General features: G+C 34.5%; 1 protein-coding gene across 4 annotated transcripts in view; it reads right to left on the minus strand.

Annotated features, from left to right (window-relative positions):
* Nucleotides 1-22163, minus strand: part of LOC140449704 (serine/threonine-protein kinase MARK2-like) — a 473378-nt gene that overhangs the window by 350523 nt on the left and 100692 nt on the right. For 3 of the 4 annotated variants that reach the window (XM_072543024.1, XM_072543021.1, XM_072543022.1), the window contains exon 2: nt 4494-4713. In XM_072543024.1, coding sequence (XP_072399125.1) covers nt 4494-4673 — 180 coding nt within the window. In that variant the 5' untranslated portion in view covers nt 4674-4713. Of the gene's footprint in view, nt 1-4493; nt 4714-22163 lie in introns of those variants that run through there. The other variant, XM_072543004.1, reaches the window with a different exon arrangement.

Genomic DNA, 22163 nt, shown 5'->3' on the forward strand with positions numbered 1-22163 from the left:
GTAAATAGAATACTACAAAAATGTAAATAGAAAACAAAACATATGACAGAGATTAATGGAGCAATTTGGGAGAGACCTATGTCCAGGTGTGAATGAATTATGGGTTGTAAAAGCAGAATACTTTAAGTTCCAATAAATCCTTTTCTTCTGCGAAAACTTTTTATTTATAAATCATTTATCAAAAGTAACGATTACAAAAGAGATTTAAGAATCCATTTATTCATAAAAAGCCACAGATTGGACTGGGAAATCCACTGTATTAATTTCAAATATCTCGAAGATGCTAAGTAAAAACTTATCACTTTAATAACAAACATGTTTCTGGTACCAAAAAATAGAAACGTTTATGGTTGGTAAATAGTTTGAAAAGAACTTAGCTAGAACTAAGCCTCATCGCCTTAAATAAAGAAGATTACAATATCAATTCATTAAGAAAGGTACCTACTAATAACCTCATTAATCTGAAAGTGAAAAATAGCAACGGAAATATCGGAAAAGAAAGAGAAAAACAATCAACCTGGTATTTTTTATTTGTGACAAATTTTTTTGATAATTTCAAGACTGCTGCTACAATATTCAATATATTTCAAAAAACAACGCAGAAACTATAAATCGAAAATACAAATGGAAGTTTTAGAGAAAACTTCAGTCAAGAATTTTACCTGTGTTATTTGAATATTTTCTTTTAAAAATTCTTTTGAACTCCGGCCAAAATATTTATCAATTAGATGAATCGTTGTTTGAACAATCCAAAATTTTTGAGTGCATTCTGACTACATAACAAAATATCTGAAATTCTCTCTCATAACTGATTATTTCAAACTCAACGAAACTCTGAAAATATCTGATAATGAGGAAAATTATAAATCACAAAAAGCTTTTTAGAATTATATCTATTCAAAAACTAAGGTAAACCTAACAGAATAAAGCAAAGCAATTGAAAAAGTCATAATGAGCTGATTAAGATGGTTATGCCTATACATAAAATACTTAGGTGTTTATATTGACTGCCACTTAAGGCATTTCCTCGCTATTTTGGGCATAGCTAAATTCCAATGTAAAAGTTTAAATAAAATATAACGCAAAACCTATGGCAGATATTGAGATAATTCTTTTTTTATATGATATATCTTAAAAAATTCTAGTGCACTAACTCTTTATAAATTAATAAATTGTTTAAACAATATTTTTTTCAATTTTTTTGTTTAAAATTAACTTTCTTTCTTTCTCCCCTTCCTTTTACCCTAACAGGGTAACTTAAAAAACAAATTAAAAAGTTACGTCACTATAGAATTTTTCGAACATTCCGAATCTGTTTTTACTTTTAACATAAAGCAGCTATTTGGTTCAAACTTTTTTAACAAAGCTCGAAGCTCTGCTAATAGTTAACTCTCTCGGTCACACAGGTTGTCCTTGTTGTCGATATCTAGCCACCAGGTATATACCCTACACTCTCTAGGTAGGGGCATAAATAATGTTGAAACGAAAACAAAAATTTAGGCTTATTAAATGGACAAATAATAATAATAATAACATCTTTATCAAAGTCTGTTTTGCACTGCAATTCTTAGAAGCCACAGATTAAAGCAAAAATCTGAATTTGGTTTCGAAAATTAGTTTACGGATTTTAATATCAGATGTCGCTATTTGCGTCTATACGAAGCCAAGTTAGAGTTGCTTCCTAAGACAGAAAAGATTTATTTTCACGTTCAGAGCGACTGTGAATATCTATCTCTGAAGAACCCTATTAGAGCGAAATACGTATAAGGCGGATACACAGACGCACTGTACGTGAAATCAAATCTTAACTGTCTTTTTCCTTTCCTTAAATGGACAAAGATTATTCAGATTCAGACTATTGACAAACCAGAGTGTTCATAGTTTTTACAATTGGTAGTTCACGAAGACGTTTATGTGCCCCACAAAAAAGTCGACAATTGGCGAAATTGTATGAAGTACCTATTATTTAATTTAATTTTGTGTTTGAATAGAAATATTTTCTGTTGATTTGTGGCATTTTCCTTCTAAATTTTTATAACTGTTTTTATAACAATACTATTGTTTCACTATTTACTTATATAATAATAATGTATTGTGTAGAAACAGCGAAGAATTTCGTCCAACCAGCCAGTACGTTTTTTTTTGTATTTCAATCAGACTTCTTCTCTTTGCTTCTTTACATGAGCTCAGTGTAATACCCAAATATTTTGCAGTAAACAGCTCATGGACAATTTTTATAATACAGCCATGGAATTAATGTTAACTGCTGTAAAAGAAAATAAAAGTCTAGCACGAGAATGGGGTGAAGTTGATCCAGAAGACAACAAAGCTGTGATTACTGTAATAGCTGATGATGCACGGGCACGAAGATCAAATAAGTCTGTATTTTTGGCCAATTCTAGTGTGGCTCATATTATAGGAAAAAAGACTTATAAGCTATTGTACTGAGTCGTCAAAAACGAGTATTATTGTGTGTGTGGAAAGTTCAATTGTTATAGAAGGCTTTAAACAGAGCATACAAATGCACAACTTAAAATATTTTATTGCTGATGACGACAGCAGCACGTACAAAAAAAAATATGTGAAGCCACGTTATACAGCGGTAACTTTTTTATTGAGAAAATCGAGTTCAAAAACCATTTGTTGCGCAATTTTGTCGATCGACTAAGAGAACAATTCTCAAAAAAAAAAATACAGTTCTGCGAGAAAACCTAATCCTTTGCAATTAAAATCTGTACTAAATAGTAATGTAAAACGCTTACGAACGGCAATTGACTCTGCTGTCAAATATCACCACGAAAAAAATTCCAGTGGCAATATGAAAATACTTGGTTTAAAACAAGATATTTGAAAACACTGCGTATCACGTGTTCTGCGATCACAAAAATTGTGCAGCTTATTTTTGTAAAAAACAAAATTTAGACCAGGAAATCAATTATTTTCCTGAAAAGCAAGAGTGTGGTTTGTTGTCCGATATTACATCATTCAGCAATAGGTTTAAATATTATGTAACAAGTTCGATAAAAGGCGCCACCAATAATAACGTTGAAAACTTCAATTCTGTTATTGCAAAATTTGTTGAAGGTAAACGTGTAAATCACACCAACAGAGGTGGCTATCAGTTGATGTGTTTGGCGGCAGCAGTATCACATAATTCACGGGGAAATTATTTAAATATTATATTACAAAATATAGCAGAAGTGCAACTAGTTATTACCAAAATTTATTTGCACAAAAAAAAATGTAAAAGATGGATACAAAAAACAAAAAGACAAAAAAAAAATATAGTAAACAACAAACAAGTATTAATAAACCAGATCAAGACTATATCCTAAATGCAGAAGGGTTAGTTCAGATGAAGACTTCGATGCAAAAAACAGTAATTTTTAAAAAATCTACAAAAAATATCTCAGAAAGAACAGATTTTTAATAATACAACGGCTCAAAATAACAGTACTGCTTGGTATATCGAACTTCAGCAATGGTTAAACTCCAGTAATTTTGTCTCAGGATTACAGGAGCATATTGCTCTGTCGGCATTTGGATCACAATACGAATTACATATTATATTACGTATTATTAGTATAGCTGCTAAAAATGCTAATAAACGCCGATAGTTTCATTTGCGCAAATTAAAATTGATATTTATAACATTCTGTTCATATCGTAAAAGACGAAACGTCCAAATAAATGTTTGTATAAACAAGAATAAACATTAAAAACATCACTCTATTGACAAACACCACAATAAAATATACTTGACTTTAAAAAAATCCAAGATCCCATGTAGCACATACTCTACATTAAAAATTGTATTCAGTATAGCCAGCATACTAATAATTGCCTGGAGCTTTTATGTATGTACATAGAAGTTAAATATACGAAGATTTGATTTTGTCAGTAACATTTGCTACTATAAAAGTGGCTCAAGGGACCAATTATAAAAAACTTAAAATGAATTTCATAAAAAAATTTTATCTATTGTAAAAATTTTAAAGTTAATCATATATGCGTTTAACATATTTTTATAGCAATGATTTATGTTTGTTTACTGATCATAGTTGAACCGTAAACTTTTAGTAATAAATACAGAAAGGTGAACAAGGAGAAAAAGTAACATGTATATGTCTAGCTTAACATCCAACAACACAAGTGTATTCAAAAATGGTGCTTATAAATGCCACAATTCAACAAAAAAAGCTCCTGAAAATGTTTTGTATTAAAAAAAAATGTCTCGTAACAATCTTCAACCTCAGCAATCTTAATTATACAGACATGTTTATATGTTCTAGATCTATTGTATAAGATTTGCATTAAACAGAACAGCAGACACTTTAAAACGCACCTTCAAGCATTTACAAATATTTTACATTTTGAGTAAAAAAAAATAAGTTATTTCTGAACCATCAATTAGTTTTTTTTATTTACAAGATCCGAACAATACTAGTATACTGGCAGTTCCGAATCAAATACAAAATGGAATGGAGACTTACCTTATTCGTGGACGAAGATGTGTGATAATTGCGAGACCTGGTAGATTTGTCTTCCGAGATGGTTTTAACGGGTGTCTTGGTTGTTTGTGGGCCTGAAGTACCGATAGTGGGGTCGGCGTTTTTCGTTACCTCCAGACTTTCCGGCACGGTCTGAAGGGTGGAACGCATAGCGGCCGACATCGTCCCCACTCACACTATCGCGCTGGCCACTTTACATTACCTGAAACAAACGAAAAAGACTTAGAATAAATACAAAAATATTTTAGCAAAACCCATTCAACCTTAAGACATTGTATTTACTTAACTGTAACAACTGTCCACTAACAACAGGTAAATTGTAGTTTCTAATGATTAATCATGATATGGAGACAGCACATTTATCATAAATAATAAAGATTATATAATATTTTTTGGAAATAAATTCGACAAAAGTATACATTCAGCGACGTGACAGTGAACGCCAATCAGAAAATGTTCGCGATTATTAAGTTATCGTTGTTAATCCTTTAGAATGTATCGCACGTGCTAACTCTCTATAGTCCAAACAATGTTTTACAACTTTTTTACATGCCTAGACACGACGCTTATACAGTGACGAACACCTCGGCATTCTAATGTATGTATATGTTGGTGTTGCGATTTTATCGCCCAAAACAGTTGATTATTCGACCGATGAAAACAACCGCCTACTATGATATCGTCTATATGTCTATCAAAGGGGAACATATATATCTCACCGATCATATAGATGCTAATAAGAGTACTAATGAGCCAAGAGGTCAGTGGCAGTTCTGCGTTTTAACCGTTCAGTGACAAAACAGATTATCTGTCGTAATATTTATATCCTATTAGAAACTAACAAATCAGAAGGCAAATGGAAGTAAGAGAAACGATAATAAAACGTATAGAAAAGCAAAAATGGACACGTAAGGCGAATGGAAGCGAAACGACTCACCCAACTATAGGACGTGAAAGCTTACACGAAGAGTCACTATGTACTAGAACATTCTGGAGTAACCCACCTCTATTTGGCCTATTTGACGGGTTGATCTCTTCTAGTCGCTTTCGAGATGCAACCATTACACGGGCCACGCCGAATGCATGTTCGTAACACTGCTCCCCTCTTAGATCTGAGCGTCCCGATCAGCAACTCTATATGTAGGCCCAGGATGGCGGAATCTACAGGACTTTCCAGCTCTGCATGAACCCATCAGAAAGAAATAACAGTCTACTGTCTTTGAAGGACACGATCTCTTCGGATTAATGCAACACACAGTAATTCTTACGCCGGTTTCTCGGAAGATCACTTCAAGCATGCTTCTGACAATCTTCCAGTCCAGATTATCTAGTGCATGGCCTATCTTGGGTAAGGCCAAATTCTTCATGTCGTAATTGCAGACGATTTTCTTCAAATTAGTTAGAACACGCCATATGTCCTCGTAGGTTGCCCTGTCTGTATACGACTTCCTGGTCACCACATACAGCAACGATCGAGGACCATCTTCTAATCTCAGTGACTTTTCCAACTTTAGGCTGCTGATTTTTTAACTAGTCCAAACGACCGAACTTCGTATAAAATACGGATGAGATTCCTTTAGTCGTCGTCTTAAGATCTTGGGCAACACAGTGAGCCAGAGAGACGTTATGCGGAACACTAGAACTTTATCTGAAAAGGATGAAGATGGGCCTACTGCAAAAAAGAAATGACGTGGTAGACCTAGATTTGTTGCTATTCCTCTTTAACAAATGCGACGTAATGAAGTTAAGCATTTACCTGTAGCAAAAGATCTGACAACTGCCTAGAGATGCCGAAAAGAAGGTTGTAAGGGTCGATCTAAAATAACTTGCACCAAATGTAATTTATATTTGTGTATTCTTAAAGATAGAAATTGGTTTAAAGAGTTTCATTGTTCAAAATAAAAACATATTTTAATTTGTTTTTATTTCTTTTACTGTCATTTACTGCTTGGTCCTTGTATACCCATGTGTACAAATTAGTTGAGAGAATATTCTACGTACAATACTAGAGTGCACATTTGTGTACAAATTGATAACGGTGACTGTTATCAATTGAGGCGGTCGACGTGAGAAGGGCACATAGGCTTGTGTGCCCTTTTTACGCAGAATGGCTATTTAAAAATGAGGTTGGTGGAACTGTTTGAATATTAGTGTGCAGAATGTTTTTTCAGATATGTGATTATTAATAAACGATTTCTGCAGGTGTTTTGTATAGGAGGGCTATTTATCGCTTCTCATTTGTTTCGATCACTTGTCATGTGTCATATAATATTAATATATTATAGTGACGTTAAAGTATCGGCGTTGTTATTCTGATAAGTTTTATTCTATTATATTATTACATCGAGTTTTACTCTGATAAGAACTATGATACGTAATGAAGAATATAGTGATTACGAAGATGTTCAAGAAGTTAATAGTTCTGATGGGAAGAGGAAAAGGAAAGTGATCCAGAAACAGAAAAATAAGAAACAAGAAACCAATAAATTAAGGCATGTTTAAGGTAAAGAATACGTATCTGTGTCAGGAAAGAAGGTTAGTTCCAAGTCATTCAATTTAGTTACTGACTGCTGCCAGAACAAATGCCACAAAAATCTGCCTCTTGATTTTCAAGTAGAGCTTTTTGAATGCTTTTACAACTGTCAGAACAAAAGTCTCCAATATAGCCAATTATCTAGCTGTATGGACCTGGCTAAAGATTCCAAAAGTAAAAGGAAATCTCTTAACCCAAAAAAAAACCAAGAGATCACTCCTGGACCTATCGTATGTCTATAAGAGGAAACACTGGTTTAGGGTGTCGCAAGTTTATTTTGGACTTGTTTCAAATTTCAATAAAACGCATACGGATTATTCAAAAAAAGATCTTGTTGGGAGATTCATTTGAAGAAAAAAGAGGAAAACATTTGAATAGGCCCAGAAACATTTTAGATGACGTTTTTGTGTTAACGGGGGATCACTTGGCTAGTATACCCCATGACGAAAGTCATTACTGTAGAAACAAGAGTAATTTGCAATTTTTGACAACACTTTTTTAAATATAAAATCATTGTATGGGTTGTTTCAGGTCTTTTTCAAAGAAAAAAAAAAGGAAACTCTCAAGATGTCTTATAAAACATATTATCAGTACTTTAAAACTAAGTTTTCCTATTCTGTTCGCAAACCTAAAACAGATGTATGCGATTATTGCCAAAAATGTAAGATCAAGCTAAATGTCAATGATAAAATGCCTTTTTTTGAAATCCACAAAAGGAAAGCAAATAAAAGAAAAGAACTGCGTGATATGTATATTGCTAAATCCAAAGAAGAAAATTCCTCGCATCTGGTTTTGAAGTTCGACTATTCTCAAAATTTCCCAATACCAAAGCTAAATGTCAATACCCAATTTTACAAAAGAATGTTTTGGTTGTACTGTTTTAACATTCATGTTTTTAACGACGACTCTAGTTATTGCTATACATTTACTGAGTGTGATGGAAAGAATAATCCTAATTCTGTGGTATCTTTTTTATTTGATTGTATTAAAATACAGATAAGTAAATTTTCTACCATTAAAACTATTGTGTTGTTATCTGATGCCGCAGGAGGACAAAACAGAAATTTAACTGTTACAAAATTTTCATCGTGGTTTGCAAGAGTATTCCAAGTAACTGCCATACAACTGTTTCCGGTTAGAGGCCACAGCTTTTCCCAATGTGACAGAAATTTTGGTTTGATCAACAAGACTATTAACAAAGCTGAAGTAATAGGAAGTCCTAAGCCATACCTTACTGCTATGGTGACATGCAGGAAAAATCCTGCGCCATTTGAAGAAAAAATGAACAGTGACCTTCTTCAAGATTGGGACCCTTTCCTTAAACCTTTTTTCTTGACTAAACCTGTGTCCAGAAACAAAGTTCCCTTCTAAATTATGAAGTACGTTATTATAAAATATGATCGTAGCGGTGGCATTTCAACTTCCCGAAGTTATACAGAAAATTTTGAACTATACAGATTTTGGAAACAAGGAGTACAACAGTTTCACACTGTCAATACAACTAAATGTCCTAGACCAGAGGTGAACCAGAAGAAAGTTGAAGATGTTACAAGCCTTTTCAGATTCCTAAATGAAGAAGATGTAAACTTCATTAAATATGAAATGTTGAATGGATAGTTTCATAATGTATTAAAAATATAATATGTAATGTATTAAAAAAAGTATATAATTTTATAATGCTTCTTTTTCTTTACATGCAAATTAATTTCAATCAAAAATTCCCTGATCTATCTAAAAAGGGCACATAACAGCTTTTTGTATTTCCTTATTTTTACCATAAGCTTTATTTTTATCGATGTCAGACTTAGAATATGGCTTTCTAGATAAATAGTTTTAATGCGTAGTAAACTTCTCAATTTTTAAACAACAAATTAGTATCTATAGCAACAAGTTAAAATTTCAAAGTGGTTTTTCTCAAAATCCACTTTTGTCCTATGTGCCCTTCTCGCGTAGACTGCCTCAATTAGAGCTTTGTTAACACAATCATAGTCTAATTTGGGCCTAAAACACTCCGCAAAATAATAAATTATTATTAAATAACACATTCTGCAATGTCGTGACTATCGGGAAGAGAATACGTGTCGCAATCTCTGATAATTTCTCCATCGTCCAATGCGTGGTCCTGCTGTATCCCACCGACACACACATATTCTGTCTTTTTATGTTTATTTCAAGCCCCCATTTGATTGTCAATGCTTACCGAATCCGAAGAAGTTGTATGTTGGACGCGAGAGTACTACGAAAAAAAAACGACAGAAAGAGAACAAGAATATTTATTATTTAGATGAAACGTGGATTGATGAAGAATATTCTGTAGTGAGTTTGAAAAGCTAAAAACATAAAAACAGCTCAAGAAGCATTTCGCGTTGCAATAAAGAAAACCTGTGATTACCACGAAGATATGTTGCTCCAAAGTAGTTTCAAAATGTAGTGTTTGTAAATTATGCACGCCTATGTATTTTGGGTCTCGGAGATTAATATTCTGAGAAATTACTCTTAATTACTTATTATAATAAAAAAAATCTTATTTTTAAAATACACTATAGATACTTAGATCTTTAAATGTTCCAAACTTGGTCTTTTTTTACTTATTCTCCTGAACTAGGTATAAACTTTTACCAAAATATATTTTACCACCCATTTTAAAACTAAATGTGACACACTGTGAGAAAAATTGTTTGAACCGCCTCTGGATTATGCTTCAGCATCATTTCTCGATTACAAGATTCTTCAAAAAAACACTTTCAGCTGATTAAATACGTGGTAAAAGAAAACGAATGACTCGAGCGGAAAAATGTTGGGTGGAAAGATAAAGGCAGAATTTATTAATAGAATATCATCATCAGACAAAAAACATTGAGAATCGTGAAAAAGAAAGTAGGAATTATCATAAGTCTGACGCAGTTTTTGTTAAGAAATAAAAGCGATCAAAATTGTAGATAGGGGCAATTAAAGTAATTAGATATAAAGTCTAGACACAAATTCAGTACTTCAGTGAATTAGATGTCGCAAAACCGTATGGGACAGAAGTTTTGAGGAAGAATGTAATAACTTTCAGCAATGAAGTAAAGAAATTTTATTAAAATCGGAATAGTATTGGTTGGGGTTTTTTAGGCCTTATCCGGTCAGATGTCGCCTCACAGTATACGCTTCATAAAACAAATTATATTTTTCGGTCAACTAAATTCCCCTCCGATTTTTAGGTGTACCTGTTCCTCCTATTAAGATAATCGACCAATTATTAACACTTTTAGAAAAAAATTCGAGATTTTAGGTTATATCAGGTAACTAAATGACTATGTGTCTTCCATTTTTCGATTGAATATCCATCAAAGTGTTCCAGTAATGATTTCTTTTAATAGAAGTGTAAATTTTACAAAAATAAAAAGAAGGTGGGCTTAAAAAAATATGCTTTTTGAAACCAGTTATTCTTCTTCTTCTTAAGGTGCCATGCATTTCTGCGTAGGCGTCCACCGTACATCGTCTTGTCAGGTGAGATGTTAAATATTCTGGATTAAATAATTCTGTTTTTAGCAGCATTGCGAAGCATTTCATAGCTGTGGATTCCTGTCCATTGTCGAATATTGCGCAGCCATGACATTTTTTTACGTCCGAGACCTCTCCTACCCTCTATTTTCCCTTCGAGTATCAGTTGCTGAAAAGTGTATCGTTCTCCTCGTATAATGTGCCCCAAGTATGCAGTCTTCTTACTTTTTACATAATTAAAAAGTTCCCTATCCTGTAAGCCCGCTCTTCTGAGTACTTCCTCATTTCTGACCCTGTCCGTCCATGATATTCTGAGCATTCGACGCAGGCACCACATTTCGAACACTTCAAGTTTGTTAATGGAACTGGCCTTTAACGTCCATGCTTCCATTCCGTACAGGAGAACAGGCCACACGTAACACTTAAGCATCTTGTATCGGAGGTTGAAGTCCAATTTGCGATCAGTCAGAAACTTACGAAGCCTCAAAAAAGCATTTCTGGCTTGTTCAACTCTGCTCTTTATTTCATTCTCGGGGTCCCAACCCTCATTCAGCAAACATCCCAAGTATTTGAATTGCCAGACTTGTTCGATTTCTTCTCCAGAGACATATATCTTTGCGTTGGGGTAATCATTTCTACTTATAATCATTGATTTTGTCTTCTTGATATTTATTTTCAAACCCCGAGCTTCACTTGCAAGAGTTAGATCATTCAAAAGGCATTGAAGATCTTCGATGTTATCTGCCACTATGGCTGTATCATCGGCATACCTGATGTTATTAATAAATATGCCGTTAACTTTAATACCCTTATTAGAGTCTTCCACTGCTTCTGCGAAGGCTTTTTCTACGTATAAATTGAACAGCATTGGAGACAGTATACAACCTTGCCTTACTCCTTTTTTAATGGAGAAATCTTCTGTTTCGTTGGAATTTTGAAGACGTACTGTTGCTGTCTGATTCCAATACAGATTGGCAATGATTCTTATATCCTTTGCATCCAATCCCAACTCTTGTAGGTATTTTATCATCAATTCATGTTTTACATTATCGAATGCTTTCTCGTAATCAATGTGTATCAATGTTTGCATACTAAAGATCGCTTCTCCTTAATTTCCTTAATTTTCTTGTGAAGATTGAAGCTGTCGCCGAGTTTATATAGGCTTTCAGCCTCGGCGCAAAGTGTAGTCATCCAGATCTCCTTCGCCGCTATAATTTCTTTACGAATTTGACTGTGTATATTTCGGTACCCTACTTCGTCCTGCCTGATCTTACACTGCCTGCGTTGTTCCATCATCTCTAATATTTCTTTTGTCATCCACTCATTCTTGGTAGTTGTTTTACTCTCGAGTAGAAAAGTGTTGTTCAACTCATCAAATGATTCTTTTATGGTGGTCCATGACTTTTCAACATCATTCTCAGTTGCCATATTAGAGAACCTTTGTTTATTTCCTCTGTGTACGCTTCATTTGTTTCATTGTTTTTGAGTTTTCTAATGTTTACTGATGCCTTCTGGTGTTTTCTTTTAGCTGTAGCGAGCCTCAGTTTGATATTTGCTACTAAGGGATTGTGGTCGGATCCTATGTCTGCTCCAGGTAATGCAGATACCTTAGTAATAGCATTCCTGTACCTTCTATTAATTGTCACATAATCTATTTGGTTCCTTATAATGCCCTGATGTCCGTCTAAAGGCGACTTCCATGTGTAAAGCCTCCTGGGTGGTAACTTATACCAAGTATTCGTTATGACTAGATCTTTGTCTTGACAGTACTGTATCAATCTGTCCCCTCTGTCGTTTCCTGACCAAGACCATATTTTCCAACTACGTGATCTACAGCTCCTTCCCCAACTTTTGCGTTGAAGTCTCCTAATACGATGTTAATTTCGTGATTCTTGGTCACCTTTAAGGCTTCGTCTAGCTGTTGATAAAATCGCTCTAGTTCTTCTTCTGGCTTGTCTGCTGTAGGGGCGTAGACTTGTATAATATTTATGTTGACTTTTCCATGCAACTGAATAAGTATGACTCTTTCGGAGATCGGGACAAAGTTCTTCACGGAGGCGCGCAAATTTTCGCTTATCAGAACTCCCACCCCATGTCTGTGGTGAGGGTCTGTGCTATCACTGCATGAGTAGTAAAGGGTTTTACCAGTAGTATTGATCATGCCTGTGCCTTCCCATCGCAATTCGCTTATGCCGAGAATATCGATGTTAATTCTGTTCATTTCCTGAATTAGATTTTGTAGTTTGCCTGCTGCAAATAAGCTTCCAACATTCCACGTAGCAATTTTGATTGTCTTATCAAGTTGAAACCGGGAGATTCTTCGCACCCCTTGGCCATTTAAGGCCTGCCCGGGACTAGGGGCCGTTTGTTTTGTTTCTTCCAACATGACAAGAAAAAAAAATCTACGGACGGATGTCCTGAGGAATATAATGCGGTAGTTTCCTACTTGCTTTCCGCATCGCAGTACCGTAGCCCTCTAACTGTTTCAGTCTCACCTACGGTATTCTAGTAAGAAGCCGGTTTAGGATCATTTCCTTTACGCCTAATTCTAGTACTGGTGATCGCTGCTGCCCTTCACCAGGTTGATTCTATACTATCCCTAGAAACAGGGTTGCCACTTCCGTTGAATTCACTGAACCGAATACTATATTCTCCACCTTCATCATCGTTGTGGTCTTCACCCGTAACCCTGGGCAAGGGGGCCGTGTTATACCCCACGGAACTGGGTCCCTATCTGAACTTAGCCATCTACTAGCTCCGGTCTACTGAAGCAAGAGATGCCCACCCCCGCGACGTGGACGCGCCAGACAGGAATTACTCATATGAGCGACAGAGAAGGTGGCTCTGTGCCCTATGAGCCGAGTTAATGGGAATGTGTGATACCATTCCCAAAAGCCCAGTTATTGACATACCTATTAAAAAAAAAACATTTGTTGTCAGTCCATTGACATCTAAAATTATGACAAATAATATACATAAATAAAAAGAAGAAAAAACAATTTCTAACGCAGAAACTTACAAAAAAAAATTCTTAGCAAGTGCCAAAAAATACGATAAAGGATTATTGACGACTGGGAACAGTAATTTTCAGAAGAAATTATTCAGAAAGAATTACTTTTGTGACAAGATCATATCTAACACACTGTAAAATACCCTTCTAAACAGATGTTTTGTGGTTATCACATCAAATGGCCATGGAAGCGTATCATGCCTTTATTTTTTTATTAAATTACTTCCCCCTGTTTTATATTTGGATTCTTCTTTTTATGCTGATTTCAAAAATGTGTAATACGTTCAGCGTGAAGTGATTAGTATATTTAGACAATTTTTCTTTTAACACATTGGCTGCCCAAATAGAAAGAAAGAAAACATTTTCATTTCAGGCTCCAAACTTTTTTTATTAATACATATTAAAAATGCATTAGGTTATTAAATTTTTGGGTTTAGTTACAAAAAAAAATATTTTTTCTTGATTTATGACCGTGAATTATATTTAACACACGGAGCTCTAAGACCAAAATACCACTTCCAGACCACGTGCATTGTAGGTGACTCACGCAATATACTTTACCTACCGCTACAAGTCTCAGCTTGCAATTTAGTTGAGTAAAGATTTCGTTAGAGTAAGAGTGTTGTTCGAATTTGTTTCGTATTAGAACTACCTATTCTGTTTATTATGGCGAAAGAATTTGATACTTACTAGAAACAACAACAATATTTGCAGAGATTGCATAAGGATGAACACTTTGATATGAGTGATGAGCATGTAGATGATCCTTTCGAAGGTGACATTTCTGAAGACGATTATATACCACCTATGTCCAGCTCAGATAGTGAACAAGAAGAACCGGCTACCAAAAAATGGAAACGAAAAAGTGCAGAACCATCTACAGTACTGTAGATCAAGTGATAAGTAGTGTAGTGTTGCGGGCTAGTCCTGAATCATTTCGCGATAGTCGTAAAACTGTGGAACAATCCTTAAGACAACAGATCATCAATCTAGTGAATCATCTGAAGACACAGATCACGATGGCATTGAACTTCCTGTTACTCCTACCGAATTTCAAATTACATGGACTGCTTAACGGGAAAAACTAAAGGTATTTGATTTCAATGCAGTACATCCTGGCATTTCACCTGAAGTTGCATCGCTATTAGCGCAAAAAGAACCCTATGATTTCTTTAAATTTTTTCTAACAGATGATATCATTGACTATATAGTAACTGAAACAAACAGATATGCTGAGCAGATCAAACAAAATGAAAATATTTCGCAGTATTCAAGAGTCAAAAGATGGAAACCTCTAACAAATTCAGAATTTGAAATCTTCCTGGGTATAATTATGTGGATGGGTTTAAATAAAAATCCTCGACTATCCGATTATTGGACCAAGAATATCCTGTACGTCAATGATATCAAAAAGCGTATGTCACGAAATAGGTTTCGAACTAATATTACGTATGTGGCATTTTTCTAATAATACAGAATGTCCAAGAGGTGATGGACTTTTTAAAATTTAATCCTTAATTGATCGTTTACTGGCCAAATTTCAAACTGCCAGAATTCCGAACAAAAACGTATGCATTGATGAGACTCTAGTACCGTTTCGTGGACGGCTGGCTTTCAAAAAATATATCAAAAATAAAAAACATAAATTTGGGATAAAACTCTACAAATTATGCATAGAAAATGGATATACTTTCAATATGAAAGTTTACTGAGGAAGAGACGTTTTGGAGCCAGGGATTTCAGCATCACCTTCAGTTGTTATGTCGCTGATGGACGGTCTCCTAGATTGTGGTAGAATACTGTACACAGATAATTTTTATACTAGTATTCACTCGGCTCACCAACTTTTAGATAGATCAACACATCTCATAGGCACACTCAGATCGAACAGAAAATTAAACCCCCAAGAGGTTGTGAAAGCAAAGTTGAAAAGAAATATGTTAATAATTAGATTTGAACGTAAGTTTATACAACAACGTGAACGTTTTTTTACCGTTGATATCAGTAATTACAACAAAAACAATTAAACGATTGCTTTACCATAAAGAACTAGTATAAAGAAAAGAACACTGCAGAGCATACTTTTCCTCTAAAAACTATGTACCATATGGAAGTAGATAATATACCTAATATTCACACTAATAGACCAACTGATGTTTTAAGCAATAATGGTCGCTACCACGCATATAATATATTAGTAACTGTTCAATCACTTGTTCAAGGTGTCTTTCACTATAGCAGAGTCATTGACTCATATTATTATAGTTTATAATTCGCCGTAGCGTAATTATACTACAATTATGCGAGTGAACTAAATAACTATATTGCAAAATTGTCGGTTAACAGATTATTACATTATGTCAAAGGTTTATTGTGCACAGTTACTTTTTATACGAATGTTCTTGCCGATTAGCGGGAATAAACTTTACTATGATTTCTCACTTTACATATATGCAAGGACATTAAGCGAGCAGATACGACAATACAAACAAGAAGTGCAGAAGAGCTAAAACATGCAAAATCCAAATTATTATATTTTTTATAAAATATAAAGTATGCTACACCAATAAAAGAATACGTATGGTGAAAACAGTATTTTATTGGATGCAGTTGAAATATTGAAGGCACGAGGTAATATTGTAGCAGAAAAAAATGCACAAGTTAGTAACAGATGTATGGAATGAAAAAAATGTGAGAAAATGGAGTATTGTAATAATATAGAGCCACTGAAAAAATCGTAATATAAGGAGGCCATGAAACCACTTATTTCTACGGGTCGATAGTAGTGTCGTCAACATAATGAATGACGTGACAGAAAAAATAAAATGGTTAATTTATTTCATATGCCAATCGCATTCGTGGATACAATAATTGGATTTTACACAAAGAGGATCATCTATGTAAGAGATCATAATATATAATATATAATATAATACCGGATTTATTACGGCTGTCGCCGCTTCTCCGCCCCCAATTTCCATCTTTTTCTGTCATATGCAGTTGCCTCTTCTAAGTCTCTTGCCGCCATTGCTTCATCAATATCGTTGCGCCAACTTCTCCGTGGTCGTCCTCTCTTTCTTCTTTCAGGAGGGATCCATTCCAGTACTCTCCTAGGCCATCTGTACTCTGGCATTCTTTTAACATGTCCGAATCAGATTAATTGTTTTCTTTCTATGTCATCATTGATATTTCTCTCCATTTTCATTTCGTTTCTTATTTGTTCGTTTCTAACTCTCTCCAGTTTCGATCTACCGCAGCTTCGTCTCAGATAATCCATTTCTGTCGTCATAAGTTTGTTTTTATTAGCTTTGGTGACGTCCCATACTTCCGAACCGTAAAGTGTAATACTTTGAACTATACTACCGTAAATGTGTTTTTTGGTTTCTCGTCGAATTGTTTTTTGCCAGAGAAGAGAGTTTAAGGCACGGGTCGCTGCTCTGCCCTTGTTTATTCTTTCCCTGATTTCATCTGCGCTATTTCCCTTCTTGTTGAAAATGACCCCCAAATATTTGCAGGATTGCACGCCTTTGATTTTGTCGTCTTCCAAGACTAGGTCACATATTTCATCTGTTCCCACTGAGAGATATTCACATTTTGTCATATTCATGTTTAGACCTGCCACCTCATATTCTTCTTGCAGTTTTCTTATCATATAGCTAAGATCGTAGCTGTCTTCGGCAATTACTACCTGGTCATCCGCAAAGAAAAGTGTATATAGCTTGTTTTCTTCCACCGTTATTCCCATGTTTCTACATTTTTTTACCCATTTCACTAAGGATCTGTCCAAATAGATTTTAAATAAGGTGGGTGACAGACAGCAGCCTTGTCGTAGTCCTTTTGTTGTTTGAAAAGGAGAGGTGATTTCTTGTCCCATTTTAATTCTCGCAAAGTTTTGTTCGTAATATTTTTGAGTGGCGTTAATAAGAATTGGGTTTATTTTCAAGTTACCCATTTCTATCCATAGTTGGGAGATCGGTACACTGTCATATGCTTTTTCCAAATCTATTAAAGCTATATGAGTTTCTCTATTTCTCTGCACTCGTTTTTCCATTGCAATTTTTAATGTGAAGATATTATCCATAGTGGAGCGCCCGGCCCTAAATCCTGCTTGTTCTTCGGGTTGTTTGTCTTTGATATCATTTTCTATCAGGTTTCGTAGTACTTTTGAGTATAGTCGGCCTATAGTAGCAATCACTGCGATCCCTCTATAGTTTTTAGGATCCATCTTTGTGCCTTTCTTGTGTATTGGAGAGATATACGATTGTCTCCATTCTTCTGGAACTTCTTCTCCGTTTAAGCATCTTTCGAATAATTTTCGGATCATCTCAAACAGTTTTGATGATCCATATCTAATCAACTCTGGATGTATTCCGCCTGGGCCTGGAGATTTTTTAAATTTCATTCCCTTAACTGCTTCATTCACTTGTTCTATTGATATTTCGATTCTTCCTTCTACTTCCACTTGTTCATTTGTCTGTTTAAACCTTTCTCTTCTCTCTGTTAATAAGTTCTCAAAATGCTCTACCCATGTGTTCTCTGGTATTCTATTTATTATGACTTGGTTTTTTGTCGTTGTTCTCATCGTTTTTATAGTTCTCCAGGCTTCAGAGCTCTTTGTCCCTCCTATATGGTTGTCTAGGTAATGGCATTTTTGTTCCCATGTACTATTTTTCTTTTTAACCACTTCTCGTTTGACTTCTTTATTCAAGTTTTTATATTGTTGTTTTGTACGTTCGTCTCCCTGTTGTAATAACTGCAGATATACTTCCTTCTTTCTTTTTATCTTTTCTTCCACTTCTTTATCCCACCAATATGGTTTATCTACTCTTCGTACCTGTGGCCCTAAGGCTTCTAGCGCTGCGTCTTTCATGCAGTTTTTTATATGTTCGTATTCATCCGTCGTTGATCTGTGTGATTCCTGTCTACGAATGGTGTATATATTTTTCCTATTATCAGGCAGTGGTCCGAGCCGCACTCTGCTCCTCTATTCACCTTTACGTCCTGTACTCTTAACTTAGTTTGTTGTCTTGTTATGAAATAATCTATTATCGATTTTAGACCTCTTGTGTGCTGATACCAGGTGTATTTATGTATGTTGTTGTGGGCGAAAAAACCATTCAAAATCTTTAACTCATATTGTTGGCATATATTTATGAGTCTTTCTCCGTTGTTGTTAACAGTTAACAGTTTCTTCTCCATGCATGCCTACCACTTTACTTTGAACTTGTTTTCCTACTCTGGCATTCAGGTCTCCTGAAGAGATCATAATAACAAGCTAATTGGACCGCGATATAATTATCAAGGTATACCACAAGGCTCAGTTTTATCTCCAATCTTATTCAATATATACAGCTCTGACATACATAACATCCAAATAAATAGCAGTTCATTAAAAATCGTACAGTATGCCGACGATTTCTGCATCTATACAGAAAACAAAAAATATGAAACCTGTATACAAACCCTTAGCAAAGTATGTGAATCCCTTTTTTCATAGTTCTTAGAGAATGGTCTCAATTTATCTATAGAAAAATCAGTAGTATCTATCTTCACAAGAAATAACATTCCTACAAATGAAAATATCATTCTGAACGATTAATGTTTTAAGCTTCAAAATCATGTCAAATATCTACGCCTTATTTTGGATAAGAAGTTAACTTGGAGACAACACATAGAGTACATGCTTGATAGATGTAACAAAGGCAGCAATTTCCTCAGAATGACAACTAAAACGTGGTGGGGTTGCGATGTAGAAACATCTTTGTTGTTGTATCGCGCTTATATACGATCTATTCTAGACTACGGTGCTACTCTTTATGGTTCCGCCTCCAAGAACCTTTTAAGAAAAATCGACACGTTTCAAAATTCTATTATGGGGGTATGTTTGGGTACTATGAGATCAACCCCTATATGTTGAAGCCGCTGAGCTACCCCTGGAAAATAGAAGAAACTTTTTAAGTGAAAAAAGCCTTCTTAAAATTCTATTAACTAACTCCCAGTTATTTTCAAGCGTCCTTCAACTTAACGAGTCAGATCTTACAAACAAATATTGGGAGAAAAAACCTTCTCCGCCTTTATGCATGGCATTACAGAATAATCCTATTTTTTTCAAGAAATTGGACACGGTTGACAGAAGCTTGGACTACTTTTCTTTATACCACAGAACTCAGGTTATAATACCCACTTATAGTGAGAACACCATTATGAGTAGCAATCTTCTAAGATCTCTACTGCAGGATTATAGGGAAGCAACAGTAATATACACGGACACATCGAAAACAACAGAAGGGACTGGATGCGCATACTTTTTACCTGCTACAAACGTAGAATTCAAGTATAAACTACCATATGAATTTACAATCTTTTCAGCGGAATCAATAGCTATACTTGAAGCTCTAAAATATGTTAAAAACACCTGCAATAGACATATTTTAATTCTGTCAGATTGCCTTTCAGTTTTGCAGAGCATAAAAAACATTGAATTGCCCTCAACATTTAGCAACCCCTACATATTTGAAATAAAAGATCGATCATTTCTCATCGACTGGAGTCAACATAAAATTTATTTGGGTCAAAGCACATATTGGTCTCAAACATAATGAATATGTAGATCATTTGGCTAAAATGAGTGTAACAACTGGCTCTACGTTGAAATATATGCTTAATACATCAGATGTTACTACGATTTTCAAAAAAAATCAGCAACTTAGATGGAAAGAAGAATGGAAACATTACTGTTCTACAAACCATAAAAGGTATACCTCTTTACAACCAACTATACCTCAAACAACCTGGTTTCAGAATTTCAAAGCTCCTCGTAAATATATTACTACTATAGATCGAATACGCCTTGGACATGCATGCTACCCATGCTATTTATTTAAAATTAAAGTCATCGATGATGATAGTTGCAAACATTGCGGTAAACTAGGTGACTTCGATCACATCTTCTTTGAATGTCCTAAATTTATTCAGCATTCAAACTCCCTGTATATAAAATTAACTAAATGCAATACATACGCTCCATATAACATACAGTCCTTGTTAGCCATAGGTTCTGTAACAATATATAATTTAATTATAGAATTTTTGTCAGACACATGCATAGCTTTATAAATCTGGTACTCGTTCATAAAAATTTTCATGAGCGTGTATAGGGTTAGACTTGTACCCTTTGTTTATCCTATATGTAACAATACCTTATCCGTGGTCCAGTATTGTTTGTCTGTTAAAATAAATGTCTTGACGGACCCCTAGACGAGAAGCGAGTGTCCTTGTATTTTCCTTCGACGTGTTCTATTAATTATTCGTCTATTTCGTTTTAGGGATATCGCTGTGCATTTGTCTGAGAGAAATAATCTGTACTTATGTGTATATACCTTCTTAAGGAATATATTATAACCTTTCGAGACAGACTGAATGACGAAAGTCTATGCCACACAAAAAGAAACATCAATGTAAAGTTTGATTATGGCTGTATTTTTAACATATATTTTTTGGGAAAATTAAGTAAAAATTGTATTTCACGTGTCATCGAGTGCTTTAGTCTATGGACTAGGGTCACAAAAAATAGTCTTCGTCAAGATAATGCAAATGTCTTCAATGATATCATCCAAAATAACATAGTTATCGACTCCTTCAAAAACATCTTATTGTTCTTATCCTTAAACCCGGAAAAGACCCAAACATTGTGAATTCATATAGACACCACTATCCTTATTATCTTGAGTATTCAAAACTTTAGAAAGGCTTATAAAATTTAAATTAGATTGGTGGTTACAGAAAGAGAATGTACTCCCAGAAAACCAGTTTGGCTACAAAAAAGGGTTTGACCTGTAGAAGTTTTACCAATACCTGTTGTAGATGCCAAGAATAACTTAACTAGTAATAACTATTTAGCAGCATTATTCTTGGATATTTAAGGAGCATATGAATCAGTTTGTTGACCAACCTTAAAATCCAAATGGTAAATTTCTTTCAAATAGCAATTGCTTTCGTCAACACAATTATCGGTTTCTATACACACAGAGTCACAGAGATCATAATAACAAGCTAATAATCTCGAATCTCGACATAACTCTCATAGTATACCACAAGGTTCAGTATTATCGCCAATCGTACTCAATCTCTATACCTCTGACATAATGTAGACGACTTTTGTAACTATACAGAAAGCAAGAAACATAAAAACGGTATGCAAAACCTAAGTAAAGTATGTAGTTCTCTCTTGCCATGGTTCTTAGAGAACGGTTCAATTTATCAATTGCCAAATCATCAGTGTGTCTTTACAAGACAGAACCTTCCTAAAAACCAAAAAATATATGTCAAGTAAAGTATGTAGTTCTCTCTTTCCGTGGTTCTTAGAGAACGGTTAAATTTATCAATTGCCAATCAGCAGTATCTGTCTTTACATCTTCCTAAAAACCAAAAAATATATGTCTTAATAATTAATCTTTTACATTTAAAAATCATGTCAAATATTTGAAAGGTTAGGAAAATTTGCTTAGAATAATAAATAACTAGAGTGTGATGGGCTTGCGATGTTGAAACTTCTTTATTGTTTTATAGAGCTTATATACGATCCATTATAGATTATGGTGCTACTCTCTATGGTTCTGCGTTC

This window comes from Diabrotica undecimpunctata, chromosome 9 (genome assembly GCF_040954645.1).
Source record: "Diabrotica undecimpunctata isolate CICGRU chromosome 9, icDiaUnde3, whole genome shotgun sequence".
Taxonomy (NCBI): Eukaryota; Metazoa; Arthropoda; class Insecta; order Coleoptera; family Chrysomelidae; genus Diabrotica; species Diabrotica undecimpunctata.